This window comes from Maniola hyperantus, chromosome 3 (assembly GCF_902806685.2).
Source record: "Maniola hyperantus chromosome 3, iAphHyp1.2, whole genome shotgun sequence".
NCBI lineage: Eukaryota > Metazoa > Arthropoda > Insecta > Lepidoptera > Nymphalidae > Maniola > Maniola hyperantus.
This window is the reverse complement of record NC_048538.1, coordinates 3,848,770-3,863,958: the sequence shown is the minus strand read 5'-3', so window position 1 is coordinate 3,863,958 and position 15,189 is coordinate 3,848,770. Positions and strand designations below refer to the sequence as shown.

General features: G+C 37.6%; 1 protein-coding gene across 1 annotated transcript in view; it reads left to right on the top strand.

The window, feature by feature from the left end:
- nmo (serine/threonine-protein kinase nemo) overlaps window positions 1–14,230 on the top strand; it is a 173,321-nt gene extending 159,091 nt beyond the window's left edge. Inside the window, 2 exon segments of the mRNA XM_034984556.2 lie at window positions 3,858–3,886; window positions 3,889–14,230. Of these exon segments, the coding sequence (XP_034840447.2) occupies window positions 3,858–3,886; window positions 3,889–4,085 (226 nt within the window). The 3' untranslated portion in view covers window positions 4,086–14,230.
- Window positions 14,231–15,189: the final 959 nt, after the last annotated feature.

Sequence of the window (15,189 nt, the reverse complement as noted above, 5' to 3'; positions counted from 1 at the left end):
ACTAAGAAAAGATTTGGAGTAATACTCACGAGATCTTTAAAAAAAAATTATCATATATCAGATATTAGGATCAAAAATTAAAATTAAGTCACCAGGCCAATCCCTGGAACCCAAAATGAACAGCCCCGAATAACTTTTTGCCTTTTTCTGTGTGTTTGCGGCAGCCGTAGAACCAGTCCGAAAGCAAAAGTTTGTTCCCCTTTCAAGACAGCGGCAAAATATCTGCTGCTCTCGCCCGTGATATTTCTGTGCGCCGCCTAGCGCCCCGCCCGTAAGCGCTCCGCACGTGTTTTGTGTTGCCCCTAGGGCATTACGAGTATGCATACACGGACGCCGTTCGACAAGGCACTCGTTCCCATCCAACGGCGTTTATAGGAACAATTCTACTCCCATAAAGTTGATTCAGTTACTACTTACTGCACTGCACTTATGATTAGCTTTAAAATAATGTTATTTGTCAGAATCAAGATACACGCCAGTGTGTCCAGCTAAGTTCTATCTAGTTTTCTAAGACAAACATAGAATATGTTTTCGTCAATACGATTAGTTCTGTCGGAGTTAAAAAATAATGTAGCAGACAGTATCACCAGTTTATTGAAAGTTAAAAGAAAGGCAAACGAAAAAAGTCAATCAGAGTACCTAACAAGAACGACCGTACTCATACGCTCAAGTATCGTGAAAATAACGAATACCAATATACAAAAATTACGAATATTCATAATTGATATAAAAAACGCGTAGCAAAATATAAAAAGGTGAATTAGCGCGTAAATTATGAGTGAAACTGTTCCTGTAAACGCCCGTTTTATCGTAGCATAGTAATAAAAGATTTATTTATTTATTAAGAAACAATTAATTCAATAAAGTTTCATTTGCAATGCTGTCTCTTGTACAACGAATACATAGTGCATACATTTTGAGAACTCACTCGCCATTTTTGCTCTGTGTCTACGGTCATGTCAAAAGTACGATTTTAGTCCTTAATCTAAGGGTAAACCGTACTTTTGACATGACAATTGACACAGAACAAAAATGGCCAGTGAGTTCTCAAAATTTATACATATTAATAAATTGAAAGTGTGTTGCCTTCGCGAACGACTGCCGTCCGTAATTTCAAAAGGGTTGATCGTCGGAGTATGCTCCGTTCACGCACCGGGTCGGTTGCAATGCATGCAATGTTTCAACTTTACGACTTTTCTCGATTCGTAATATAGTTGGCGTTCTCTATAATATACTATACATGTCAAATTTCCAATCAAATATTTTGCTTGTATTTAGATTAATTTTGCTTTTTTATTACCTTTTATTGTGACTGATTGTGTTGTACTCAATCTCTAAACTGAACTAAAATTACAGGTCTTAATCTATTGCTATCTTTTTCATAATGCGCCCTGCAGAAAAGGATAGCACTACTTTTAGACCTATCAATTTAGTTTAGAGATTGTGTACAACAGAATTTTCCACAATAAAAATAAAGTATTTAATTTTTTTATATCCTTAAACTAGATTAAAAATACTTTATTTGGATAAAATCAGATATAGCGATCGCTAACGCTAACTTAAAAATCCTATAAAATCATAAAATCGGAAACTGAATGAAACTCAAATAAAAAAAATCTTCATTAAAATTAAATAGTTGGAATGCAATAATAACTATTTATCTAAATTGGGTCAAAAGTTATTGTGAATCATATCTTTTTATATTGAAGCTGTCTTCGATAAATAATAATAGCCTTCATTTATAATTTTTTTTATAATTCTGCAATTTTATGTCTTATCTTTTGAATTATTATAAATGATAAAAACAAGTTTTGTTTTGGTTTAGCCAGTGACTAACTCTGTAGTACACAATCTCTAAATTAAAATAACGGGTCTAAATGTATTGATGTCACTTTCACAATGCTCCCTCCGGAAAAGGATAGCATTAGATTTAGACCTGTCAATTTAGAGACGTACCTACAGTAGAATTAGCCACATCGGTTAGCCAAATAATACATAACTTTCCGATTTTTCTTATGGATGTTGTTTTCTTCGAAAGGTCGAAGACAGTTTTAGTATTTTTTAATGGTATCCATGTAGTAGTGCATTAGTGCATGCGTAGTCATTGAGAACAGAGGCTCAAGTGTACATACGTTTGTGAGTAGTCTAAACTCATTCACGATAGTTTGCGTTTACGTTCAATTGAATCTAACCTTCTGAAATGGTCCCCTAAGAGCATTTTTGTAATTAAAGTGATAGCAGCGCAACAGTCGCGAGCTTACTTCTGTTTCAAAACTGACATGCTGGCAGCAGTGATTGCATATTAACGTGACAGTTTCGTAAAAGATCACAGATTGCGACCGAGCAGCGACAGGAGGGCTACCGTCGTAGTTTGACAGCTGTACATCGGTATTATAGCCCGTACAAAATGAGTTATCACGTGGCATTTTAACTGTGTCACCTGTCATGTCAAAAGTACGATTTTAATTTTTCACATGACAGTTGACACATATAATTAAAATGGCGCGTGAGAACTCATTTTGTACGTATTATACCTCTGATTAGCTGACACTTTCTTACTGTTGATTAAAATGCACGGTTGCAGCAATGCTACCAGGAATCACAACAATATTTTTTTATTGAGATTGTAGCAATGTGATAATCGTAACTTTCGCGCTAAAGGGCTTGAAGTTGCTCAGTGTCAAAAAACTTAGGAACTTAGTATAGCAATCACCCAGAGCTCACGTACGGGATGCTGTGAAGAGGATATATATGGTGCTCTATGGAATATAAAACGGGAACGCGGCGGGCGCGCGCTGTTTCGTCCATAGAGGTCGATTTTGTCGAGAGTCCCGTCCGCGCCACCAGGGGGCGCTCTCTGAAGTCTTTAATATAATGGAAAATAATCGACCAAGGCGCTGTACATTATTGCCATATAAATATTGAACATAAACGAAAGCTTTAGTGAACAAGTTTGGTTGACGCAAAAGTTACACTTGAAGGTTCGTACGCACCTGAGCGGCGCGGCGCGGCGCTTCAGCGAGCTGCACGTCGCGGCACAGAGCTTCAAAATATCATTTCTATCATTTTGTATGGCGCATATCGCACTAGAGCGGCGCTGCACAGCGCTTCACCGCGCGTTGCCGCGCGGCACGGCTGGAGAGAATATTTTGAAGCGCAGCGAAGCGACGCGCAGTGCAGTGACGCTAGTGCGACATACCCAGCGGCGCGGCGCGGCGCTTCGCGCTCGTACGCGAACGGGTATAAAAGTGACGCGCAAGTGACGCGAGGTGCCGCGTACTGAAGTTGTAGTGCGGTAGGCACCGTCGAGCGGCCTGAGGTGACGCGTTCTGCAGTCGGACTGAAGCGCCGCGCCGCGCCGCTCAGGTGCGTACGAACCTTAAGGCACAGTGCCAGAAACTCGGTTGTGGTGATATTGTGTTGTTTACATTTTTATCAAGTATGTAGTTGAAACAGTAGTTTGAATTGTGATGCAGTTTTGCCGTTCAAGTCTTTTATTATCATAGAAGAAAGTTTTGAATTTAATACTTTTATATTTTTTTCCAAGTCATGCATGGTCAAATATCAGTTACGTGTTGGATTTTGGGTGACGAACTAACTTAATCAGAGAGAAAAAAGAAAAAATTGGGATAAAAGTGAATTTTATTACGAAAGTAAAGGTAATTTATATTATTATAAGATAATTTTTAAGATTTTTAAAAATTAATAATTTCTTTATTGAAATTAGAGAACGCCAAACATGAGTGTATGCGCCAAACAGATTTGTTACAAATTAGTTAGTCACAAATCCAGCACGTAACTTTCGTGGGTGTGGGATTCGCAAGCAGTACTTTGTTCTAACCACGCGTGTATTGCAGTTCCACCGTCGCTCACCCCTCCGAACTGCCGCCCTCGCCGCACCAGTGGGAATGACGCGAGACCAAGCGCGGCTTCGACAAGCGACGCGCCGTCTACGCCGATACGCGATAATCGACCTTACCACCAACGCGATTAGGCTTCATTTTCTCCGCATTACTTGTAACGCCGTCTACCCTAATTTGCTTACGAAAGAACGAGATGGGAATATCAACACTGCAACGGAGTGAACACCAGTGTTAGTGCCGCACCATCTTTACGCGATAACTGAACTTTCCACCAACTTGATTAGACCTCATTTCCTCCGCATTATTTAAATGCCGTCTACCCTAAGTTGCTTACGAAAGAACGAGATGGGAGTATCAACACTGCAGGCGGAGTTACCTTCAGTGGAAGTTACGTAACGCGCAACGATACGCAAAAACAGACTTTGACACCAACGCAATTAGACTTAATTTCCTTCACATTATCTGTAACGCTGTCAACCCTAATTTGCATACGAAAGAACGAGATGAAAACATCAACACTGTAGCGGAGTGAACACCAGTGGAAGTAACGTAACGCGCTGTATTTGCTGATACGCAATAACCGACCTTACATCAGCTCGAATTTATTAGCGCAAACACGAGATATAATGACAAAGATCTACGTCAGTTGCTAATTGCAGCGAGAACACTAGTGGAAATGACGTGACGCGTCGGTTACTCCGATACGCGATAAGCGACCTTATAATAAGCACGTTTAGATTTCATTCACTCTGTATTAACTAGTTTATGAAACTAAAAGAAATAACATTGAGAGTGAAGAATTAAGAAAGAATTAACGTGAGAAAAGGGCTTTCAGCATTATTTAATTTAAGAGAGACCGGGAAATAGGTATCTCATACAAATACCCTCGATGCTTCTTTTTTACTAGAGAGAGGGAGATGACAACATTTTTTCTCAATTGCAACACTGCGTCGAAGTTTCTATTGGTTTCTGCTTTGAAATGGTAAATGTAAATGAATTAAATTAATTAATTAATTATATAGAAACCAAAAGTAAATGAACTAAAATATTATTAGTTATGTCATATTGCTCATATTATATTATTTTACTGCCAGTATATTAAATATCATTAAATAAAAATAAAAAATGTGGGTAAGATCTTGCTCCAATGAATGATATTGTATGAAAGATTAATATGATTTAGGGAATTCTGTAACTGTCTGTCTATGTGTGCATTTAAGCCTTATTTTGGGCAATTACCAAAACGGAAAGTCAGAGATAAGTATCTTATTTAAGAAAGTTAAAAATTTGGTATGGCAAAAAAATATCTTTCATTAGGAAAAGTAACTTTGTACAAGTACCCAACAGTAAAGATTATAATTCATAATAGTCGTCGTGTGCGAAGGCTACATGAGACTATAGGATCTTTAAAGTCGCTACCAAACATTTATCCGAATGTTATTTTAGATTAGTTTAATTAGGTTACGGTAGTGATTTTGTACATAAAGTATAGAGGAAAAGCTTTAGCAAATGATGTTAAAAAAAGTGGCGGTCTATAACTACCGCGTTTTATAGGACAATTAAAATATATACTTTACTAGTTGATACCAGCGAATTCGCCGCGTGCGTAAATTTTAAGAACGCACTCGCCATGTTTCCTTATTGTGTCAACTATCATGACAAAAGTACGGTTTATCCCCTTTTCTTCGTGCGGGAATACTTATGGATTCCACCGCGCCCGGGGAGGCACGGAGGTTATGTTATTAAGACCCCACGTTCGCGTAACCCAGTCAGCGGCGCCTGCTGAGGACCCACCTCAAGGGAACAATGTAGTCCCTACAAACCGTCTGAGGCGCACCAGAAACACGAAGGTGCGCATCCCAACTTGAGGGCTGGCTTCTTTCCGGACGATAGACTACGGTTTACCTCTACATTAAGGACTAAAATTGTACTTTTGACATGACAGTTGACAAATAGAGCAAATATGGCAAATGCGTTCTCAAAATGTATGCACTGAAATTAGAAACTATGAAATTGGAAATTGCGACTATGGAAACGGAATATTTGAACAAATAGATAAAATGAAAGCTATAAGTCCATCCGTATAGCAAATGATATTTAATTATTTCAAACGCAAATAACATCGAAAAGTTAGAAGTGCGTGCCCGGAATCGAACCCCGGGCCTAAGGAATACGCGGCCGACGTCTTAATCACTATGCTATGCTTAATCTCTGCAGATGCGACATATAAATTCAATTATCTGCATGTTATGCTATTGTATATTTTGATGCCTGAATAAACTTGCATTATAAAACGCAGTAGAAACATACAACGAAAAGAATCGCAGATCTAACGAATTTGGTGGAAGTAAGTTTGATAGTTGACTGTTAGGTATCAATAATATACCTTGACATAATAATTTATTAAGAATGTTTCACTCATTTGTGCGTGGTGCTGCGTGTTGCACATGCGTCAGTGCGCGACCGGAAGTGATGTACATCGGCCTTTAGAATGACATTTCGGCTTTGTAGTGCGTTTTCTCTGTCACACATACCTATATGACGTATTGTCGGTCTCAACGACAGGGACAATGCTCTACAAATATATCTGTCTCTTTCTAACGGTCGATGTACATTACTTTCGGCCGCGTACTGTACTAGTAAGTTTAAAAGTTTTAATCACTTTTAAGTTACGCCAATTTACCTGCGCAAAATTCTTGCGCGAAATGTATACAGTTGAAAACTAAAACCCGACTACGACTGTCTTCATAAACGCTGAAATATTATAGTTAAACTAGATGATGCCCGCGACTGCGTCGAATTAGGTTTTTATGAATCCCGTGGGAACTCTTTAATTTTCCGGGATAAAAGGTTGCCTATGTGCTTCCCCTGGATGCAAGCTATCGCTGTACCGAATTTCGTCAAAATGAAAGGCTAGCAGACAGACAGACAGACAGATAGACAGACAAACAGACAGACACACTTTCGCATTTATAATATTATTAGTGTGATTAGTATGAATTATGCCCGGTTTCTGAACTCGTCAGTTATGTTCTCATTGGCTGTTAATTAGATAAAGTTAAACGTCGTTTAACTGTCCATGCGTTTCTGAATACAACAAAAACTATGAAACCGATAACCAGTTCAATATTCTGTCACTAGATGGGTCTGTTACAGGAAACGAGTTTGAAATGCATATTATTATTTTATTTCGCCACCAACACTAGTTTTATTAATTATAGTATTTTTTTCTATGCCAAATAAGTGCCAGCTAAACACTGTTTTTGCAAGATAACGAAGAACTTACTATTAAAATACTTTTCTAAAAATTCGCAAAACATGAACTACCTATTGACTGATGAAACGTTTAGTTAACTTTATGGAATAGATAAACGGCGCACATTGGCCAGTTAAGTTTGAACAGAGTTTATCTTGCATTGCGTTGTACAGAAACGCACTGCCTCGTAATATCGGACATTGAATAGATAAACCGTCGATAAAAGTACTCAGAAACCGGGCATTAGACAGTTGACCCATAGAGTTAAAATGGCGCATGAGAAGTCACTTTTTTAAGGACTATACTCGTGTACATTGAACGGTTAGGTCGTACTGCACAAATGAGTGGAAATATCTTATGAATGTAATATCGCTTCTTAGGAATAGTTAAATTCATACATTTGCGATTCTATATAATATACGCGTGTGTGAGTAGTTGTCTGTGTGTGCCTGATTGTATGGACGTTGCAAGCAATAAACGTTGCAATATAGGTAATTAATTAATTATTCGTAATCGCACTAATTTAGTTCCGAATTGATTCATTGAAGATTTATTAATTAATGTTTGTTGTGTATCGAGAAATTATTATTATTGACTTTAGGTAACAGGATGTTTTAATTAGCTTCGATCACTTCATTGGTATTTATGACAAGAGAAGTGCGTATTAATTAATTGGTGTCATTTGTGATCATCATCAAAGGCCCAGTACCCATCAAAGTAAGTGAAAATGGGTTTCAGACCAATCAGATTATAGATAAAAGACGTATAATGGGCAGATTACACCTACCGAGTAGTGAAGCGAGACAGTAAAATGTCACCCGGCCGAGACAGTGATGTGGCTGAGAAATTGCGGCGAAATTGCACTCGATAAGTGTTTATACCAACCGAGTACTCGGCCGAGGACACTGACTCGCCACAGTACTCGGTAGGTGTAATCTGCCCATAAAGGATATCACGTCATCTATCAATAATAATTATGTAATAGAATATAATAGAATATGTTTTATTCAAGTATACTTATAGTAACTTTTTTTACAAGTGCTTATGAAAAGTCAGGTAGTTTTAATTTACCACTGGTTCGGAATGCCGTTCCTACCGAGAAGAACCGGCAAGAAACTCGGCGGTTGCTCTTTTTAATTTTAATCTAATTGGTATGTAAGTATATCTCCACTTTGGTGGTTACAGGGCCTTACAGTGATCTGTAAAGACTTCGCCAAGAAATGGAATGTAATAAAAAATGACATGGATCTTACACGGACTTAGTTAAAATATTAGAATTAATTCAATTACAATTTTTGTGTTCCGTAATAAGGCCGCGTACAGACGTCGGTATCGTACTTAACACGTAGACGACAGTTGTGTTCTGCCAACTCGAGAATCTCGACGCTTCGTCGTCTGTGCGCGGCTTTATCCTGTAATATATCTAAGCTTACTCTAAACACCATTGTATGTAACATCGACTGAACATTTTTACGTAGTTAGGATAGATTAGAATTTATATTACTAATATACCCATTACACAAGGAAATAGTGAGCAAATAAATGTACCTACTATACGCGTCGTAGTGTAAATTATGTATAGTGAGGTTAAATTTAACTGATACATATTAAATTCAAGCATTTATAGTGTATACTAGATGATATACATATACCGGTGTGTAAGCAGAGAATAGAGAGGGAACAGAAGGTCAACTTGGTAGCAAAAGGCGCGATAATAGGCGCGCTCACATGTAGACGCGTATATACACGCGTGTGATGCCAAAGTCAATCTAAAGGCCTGGTTACACAGTCCGAGCTAGCATGCGAGCTGGCTTAAGGTATGAGTCCGAACCACGCTGCACGCATATTGTATGCATTGATTGTCCCATAAATCTTTTCTTTGCATTCATATCCTGATCTAAATACTTCTTTTTCCTCTATTTTTGTAAAAATCAGCTCAAAGTATTTCAGAGCAATACTTGTTTATTATAATAAATATCTTGTGATCTGTCGTATATTTTACATTGCGCGAGACGCTGGAACGTCCATTATTTGTATTTTGTACACACACTTCACTGTAGTCTAGGGCAGTTGCTACTTACCTGTCATGGCCGTTACCATCGTGTGACCAGGCAAAGCGAGTCAAGCTACTTTCATGAGAGTACACAGTGACAGTAGCTGTCTACTGGCATGTCAGCAGCTCGTAATGTGAAGTCAGCCACACGTCTATGTGTGAGTGCGCCTACTATCGCGCGTTGCATTGAGCGGACCTTCTATCCCCTCTATATTCTATGATGTTAGTGTGCGTGACATAACGAGACTATCGAAAAATTATACATATAGTTCGAGATGTAATCTTTTGTTTAAGAAATTGATGTTTCCATTCGTTTACGTAGGAATATGTATCACGCTGCTAACATGTAATAGTATATGTGAAACTTTGTGTGCGTGTCAAGAGACGTAGCCTTAAAACTAGTTCAAAGCTATATAAAATAATAAAAAAATAAAAAGTGTAAATAAATAATGGCGTAGATTTAGTTAGACTTTAGTATTATTTGGTATATTTAAGCCGTTGTAATATCCGCACGATTAGAATGGCGAGTTCGATGTACCGTGACAAGGGAAAATGAACTTTATACAGTTTGAATATGGATGACTTCGAACTGACCGTGTAATGGTACAATCGAATACGTTTGATGGTACAAAAGGACTCTAGTCTGTGGGCATTTCGTACAGGATACGCATTGAAATTGGGTATTTGACTCCAATTTTTTTATTACTTTATTATAAACTAGGAAAAAATAATGACGTAAACTGAAAAACTAATTAAATCGATGAAATAACAAAAAGTTATAAGCATTGAAATATTTCTGATTAGACAGAGATAGCGATATAGCATTTTGACGTCACACCTTACTAATGCCATAGTAGCTTCGTGCGGTTTCATACAAATTTTCGTTTTGCGAGAAAGCGATAGAAGACCCTCCCACTCCAAAATTAAAATGTCTGTAACTTTGTAAATCTTTGTAGGATTTCAATATTATTTTTATCCTATTTTATAATAAAGTAAGTAATAATATTTATCAAATTCAAAAGTAGGAAAATACCCAATTATACATTTGTAGTGCTTTTTGGAAAGTGGTCATGTAAAAATAGGACAGCTTTTTACAATTTTTTTTTTGCAAGAAGCTATCCTGATTGCCCTGAAGATTCGCTTTAAAAACCTTTAAAAATGTCTGCTAGAGCATTGCAGTACAGAGTACTGTATCCAAGCGTTTCTACCAACAATCGAAATATTAGTAAAGCTGGATTTACACAGGTCAATTTTCGCCGCACGCTATAATCCAAAGCTGGTTCAGTTTGGCAGCAGTCTAGTCGAAACGCTGTCGTTTTTGTTGGACGGTGAAAATCGTATAAATCTAGCTAAAGCTTACCTATTTTTTTTTTCAATTATTTTGTATCCAAATCAATGCGCGTTGTGTATGAAATGCGTGTGGACTAGCATAGGACCCACCTTGCCTTATAACTCAGAAAACTGTCACTGTGATCCGTTAGACGTTAATTATTCGACTCAATCGCACCCCCTTCTCCTACTTGTGACAATGTGTGTAATTCCTTAACATCACCCGAAATCTTTCAACGTTGTCAAGATGTGAAAACTTGTACTGAAAAAGTTCTAAACGAACACTTGACTTTAGAACTAACTTTTAATTATTATTATACAAAGCTTTGCAGTCTAGACGATTTATAATATACGTGGAAAAATAAAGAAATATAAAAGGACAATGTCCGTTGTACATAATTACGTAGTGTCGATCGTTGGCTTCAACGACGCATATACTGCTCCGCGACTGTACACGCTTCTTACTTTATGTAATTGTACGTATTGCGTTTCCAGACTTTCAGAGATCTCGTATATTTTAAGTTTTACTTACACGATTATTCATTTAGCACACAAGTGATCTTTAGTTTGTAAGGCGTCATTTCTAAGGGCCATTTCTGACATGCAGAAAACGCGCGGATGCGAACCGCATCATTTCAACTACTGTAATACACTGTTCGAACAGCGGATATGCAGGAGATAGACGTGAACGCTTATAATATTATATACCTTATTTCACGTCTCGAACGCGCGGAAAAGCAATTGCATCCTTAGTGCAAGAAATAGTCAGCTCGCGGATGCCGCGCGTCCATTTATTTCCCGGCGGTAGATGACTGTCCGCGCGGTTTGCGTCGCGTCTTAACTAGCCCTAACCTTTTTGAATTTGATTTCCTTTTAAATTTAAGCTCAGTATAGGGATTGTAGGTGTAATAGCACGCTCGAATACTTTCGGAGGCACCTAGGGTTAAAGTCTGGAACAAAACTTTCAGATTATCGGAGACGATATTAACTAATTCTTATATTGGTCACTATCGGATCCGATTTTCTGAAAATTGCGAGTGCCCTTGAAGTTTTATTTTGTAAATATTAGAAAAAAATGTGATAAGACTTTACAATTTTTCATTTAAACACTGTCCCATTTTTTGTGTTCTTTGTTTACTTAGAAACAAAATGAAAAAAAAAGTGAAAAAAGGTAACTAAGACACGTAATACTTAAGACAATTTACTTTTATGTACCAGTCGTAATGTAAATAGTAGGTATTTTGTGCACTGATAGTCGTGTTTAAGTTACTATTAACTTAGGTAATAAAATCCAATGGCTGTATTGATTCTCATAACGCCCAAAACATGTTCACTATAAGACTAATTAGTAGGGACGTATGCTATACGATAATGCTCCTGTATCGACATAGAGCCTTTGTACGTGGCGATATTTTCACACGCAGTTACCGCATTGTATTAGTGATTAAAGATTCTCAATTCTTTTAAAGCAAATTAAATAGACTCGACTCATTTTTGACGTCTTACGACTAGGCTTGAACCTAGAATCAGATCTCTAAAACTAAAGTTAAATTTTAGGCGAAAGTCATTTAGTCTTCGGTATCAAAAATACTGTCTTTCAACCGCTAAACCTTGAGTCGGACGTCTAAAACGTAACAGTTAATTTGAGCCGAAATTTTCAGTCTCAAAGACTAACCGCCGCACTCAGAGTCGCTAATCGTTACTTAAGATTGAGTTAAAACGAGACAGATTTATGTGAGATATATAGCTCTGTCTCTTTTAACTCACTCTTAAGTAACGATTAAGCTGCTCTGAGTAAGGATGTTAGTCATTACTTAGAAGACTTAAAGGATTCGGAGAAGGATTATTAACTACATATGTACCTACTGTATTATTTTTACATGCATCCAGATTAATAAGACGCGAAAGATACCTACGTACCTAGACTTTTACTTCAGTCGTCAAAATATTATTGTCGCATTAGATGATGTGTTTGTTCATTGTAATTGAGTCTAAGCTGAATTGAATTTTACTCTCGACTCAGGCGCGAGTCTTATTAAAAAGTAGTCTTATTAATGAAAACACAAACTTACGCTCTACATTTTAGAGTCGATTCTTTGTACAAACGAATATAAGTTTCAAGAATGGTCACGAAGACTGCGTATGAAAATGTCGTCGAGCAAAAAGTCTCTTACTATGTATAGTTTTAGTTGTTTTGTCACGATGTACTTTTGGAGTTTGGGTTTTCGTAAACTGTGACCGTGAACAGAAACGGGCGATTGTAAATATATTTGATACGCGTTTCTGTCTGTGCGGAGTTAGTTGCATTTTACCATTGTTGCGAACTGCCAAAACTATAATGTAATAATTTTCTAGCGTCATCGCGGCCACACGGATAATATGCAATCTGTCAGTAGACTGCTTACTACTCGACCAAAATATTGGGATCTAGATAATTGTACATACATTGACGTGCATTCGTCAAGCGCTTACGAGCACGAAGAAACTTAATATTGCTTTTTGTCATTTTTTTTGTTGGATATATGTACCTAAATAAAAAATAAATCTACTCGAGATCAAATTGCTTTTTTGACTTCACATAACTCTAAACTAAATTGGCAGATCGAAAATAGTATTGTCCTTTTCTATAGCGAGTATTGTAAAAAGGATAGATTTACTACTTTTAGATTTGTTGGTTTAGTTCCAGAGATGTGGGTAATATCGAATATGCGTTTGTATTGTAAAAACAGACAAAAATAACTATTTTCCCTAAATGTAACGATTAATGACGTACGTAACCAAATGTCCTATACTTTCGGTCAAGTAGTAAGGTGTTTTAGGATTTTCAATGGTATTGCAAATGTAAAAGTTTGACATGATGTAATTGTATAGTAATCTAGAATAGCTGTTTGTATAATATTTGTCTAGATTACTCTTGTTTATCGTTATTCTGGATTTCGATGTTTGCAACGCCACAGTTTGTTGCGGGACATTTTTTTTTGTTTTTAATTCGTCTTAGAATGGTCGTCCATATTGTTTAATTTGTATACCTCATCACTAAAATGAAGATGACTATTTTCTTGACAGTTAAAAATTAATTTATAGAACATGAATTAAAGCCTATATTTGAACGACAAGGATTGTGATAACCTAGGTGTTGGCATGCAACCCGAATAGAGGAGTTTATTGTAGTGCGCTTCATACAAACGTAATTTGGTTCTTATTTGAGTATTAACCAATCGAACAAATAATTAAATTTTTTAGACACGTTCTAGAGACAAATATCTGGTCTGGTTTGCCAGATTTCCATAAAAATGTGTAGGTACTTAGTTCCAAAATTTCACGAGCTCAAAGATATGTACCTACCTAAATCTTGAGAACCAAAATACTTTTGTATACGGGGAGCATGCTAGATAATAATAATTTCCCTTCGCTTTTAGAATCTGTCCTTATGAGAACAAAGGCTTTTTCAACATGGCGTTGTTTCGAGTGGCGTATTAAAACTGTAAAATCAATACTATGGATGGCCATTCTAATTTATTCGTTGTAAATACGTTATAAACATGCTCGAAGTATAAGTATTTAAGTTCATGTGATTTATCTTGTCCCGCGAATCGCGATAGACTGCGGCGTTGGCGTGCGTTGAGGCGGTTTGTAGTTATCTGTGTAGTCGATAGTGTAGCGGCCCCGGCGTAGAGCTGTACCATGCGGGCTCGACACTTTAACAATAAAACTACTCCATAATTATAACGACTGAAGTTTTATTCGTTACCTCATCTCAAGCTGCAGACATAAGGGTGAGATCTAAGTAAGTCTTAGCACGTAAGTACAGTCTAGTACCTACGCGACAGGTCGAGATGGCAATCGGGCAAACCAGACCAGACCAGAAATTTTAAAATTCCCGGAACCTCCCACTAATAAGACCACAGTGCTTACCACTGCGCCAGAGAGGTCTTCGAATGTCTGTCGCGCGCACTGCTGAGAATTTTGATGTCCGTTGGCCAGACTAGTCTAACCATTAATCTGACCAATGGCATCGCTTCAGACAGATCTTTGTAAAAGTCACATTGAACACGCACTTTTCGTGATGATACATAGTTACCTATAGGCTAATTAGTCTTATAACTACATAATATGCCTGAAATAAGCGCAGTAGGTATATACATTCTTATCATTTTGATTAATTTTTCCCTGTCTTGCAGTCGACAGGATTAATAAAAAGACTGCGTAAAAACTATAAGCAAGCCCATGTGTGTGGAAAACACTGAGACCTTAGGTCATTGTAGAAAGATGCGACCAGCATAGAAAAGGTTAGGTAGGTAGGCTCGCAGGGAAGACCGAAGAAAAGAGGTCACGCTACATTGGACGGTGTGACGGAAGCTTTTGACTCTGGTAGCAGGTAGGTATTTATTATGCTTATCTCACACGATGGAGTACCGTCTGAGCTGAAAGAATTTCATTAAGAGGACTGGTGAGGACGGTCACAATCCTTTGTAATGAGGGAGCAACGCGAGGAGAACTAACGAACTTATTTTTTGTTAACGTGGGGAATTTTAAGATACCCGATATCCTGAAAAAGACATCGGGCTATGAAGGATTTTACCGCCTAAAACCTCGGTGGTCACCCTCAGCGCATATTGGGAGGCTCCGAGATCTCTTACGAGCACGTTGGTGCCACCAGTGATAACGCTTAGTTTTGCTTTTTTTCT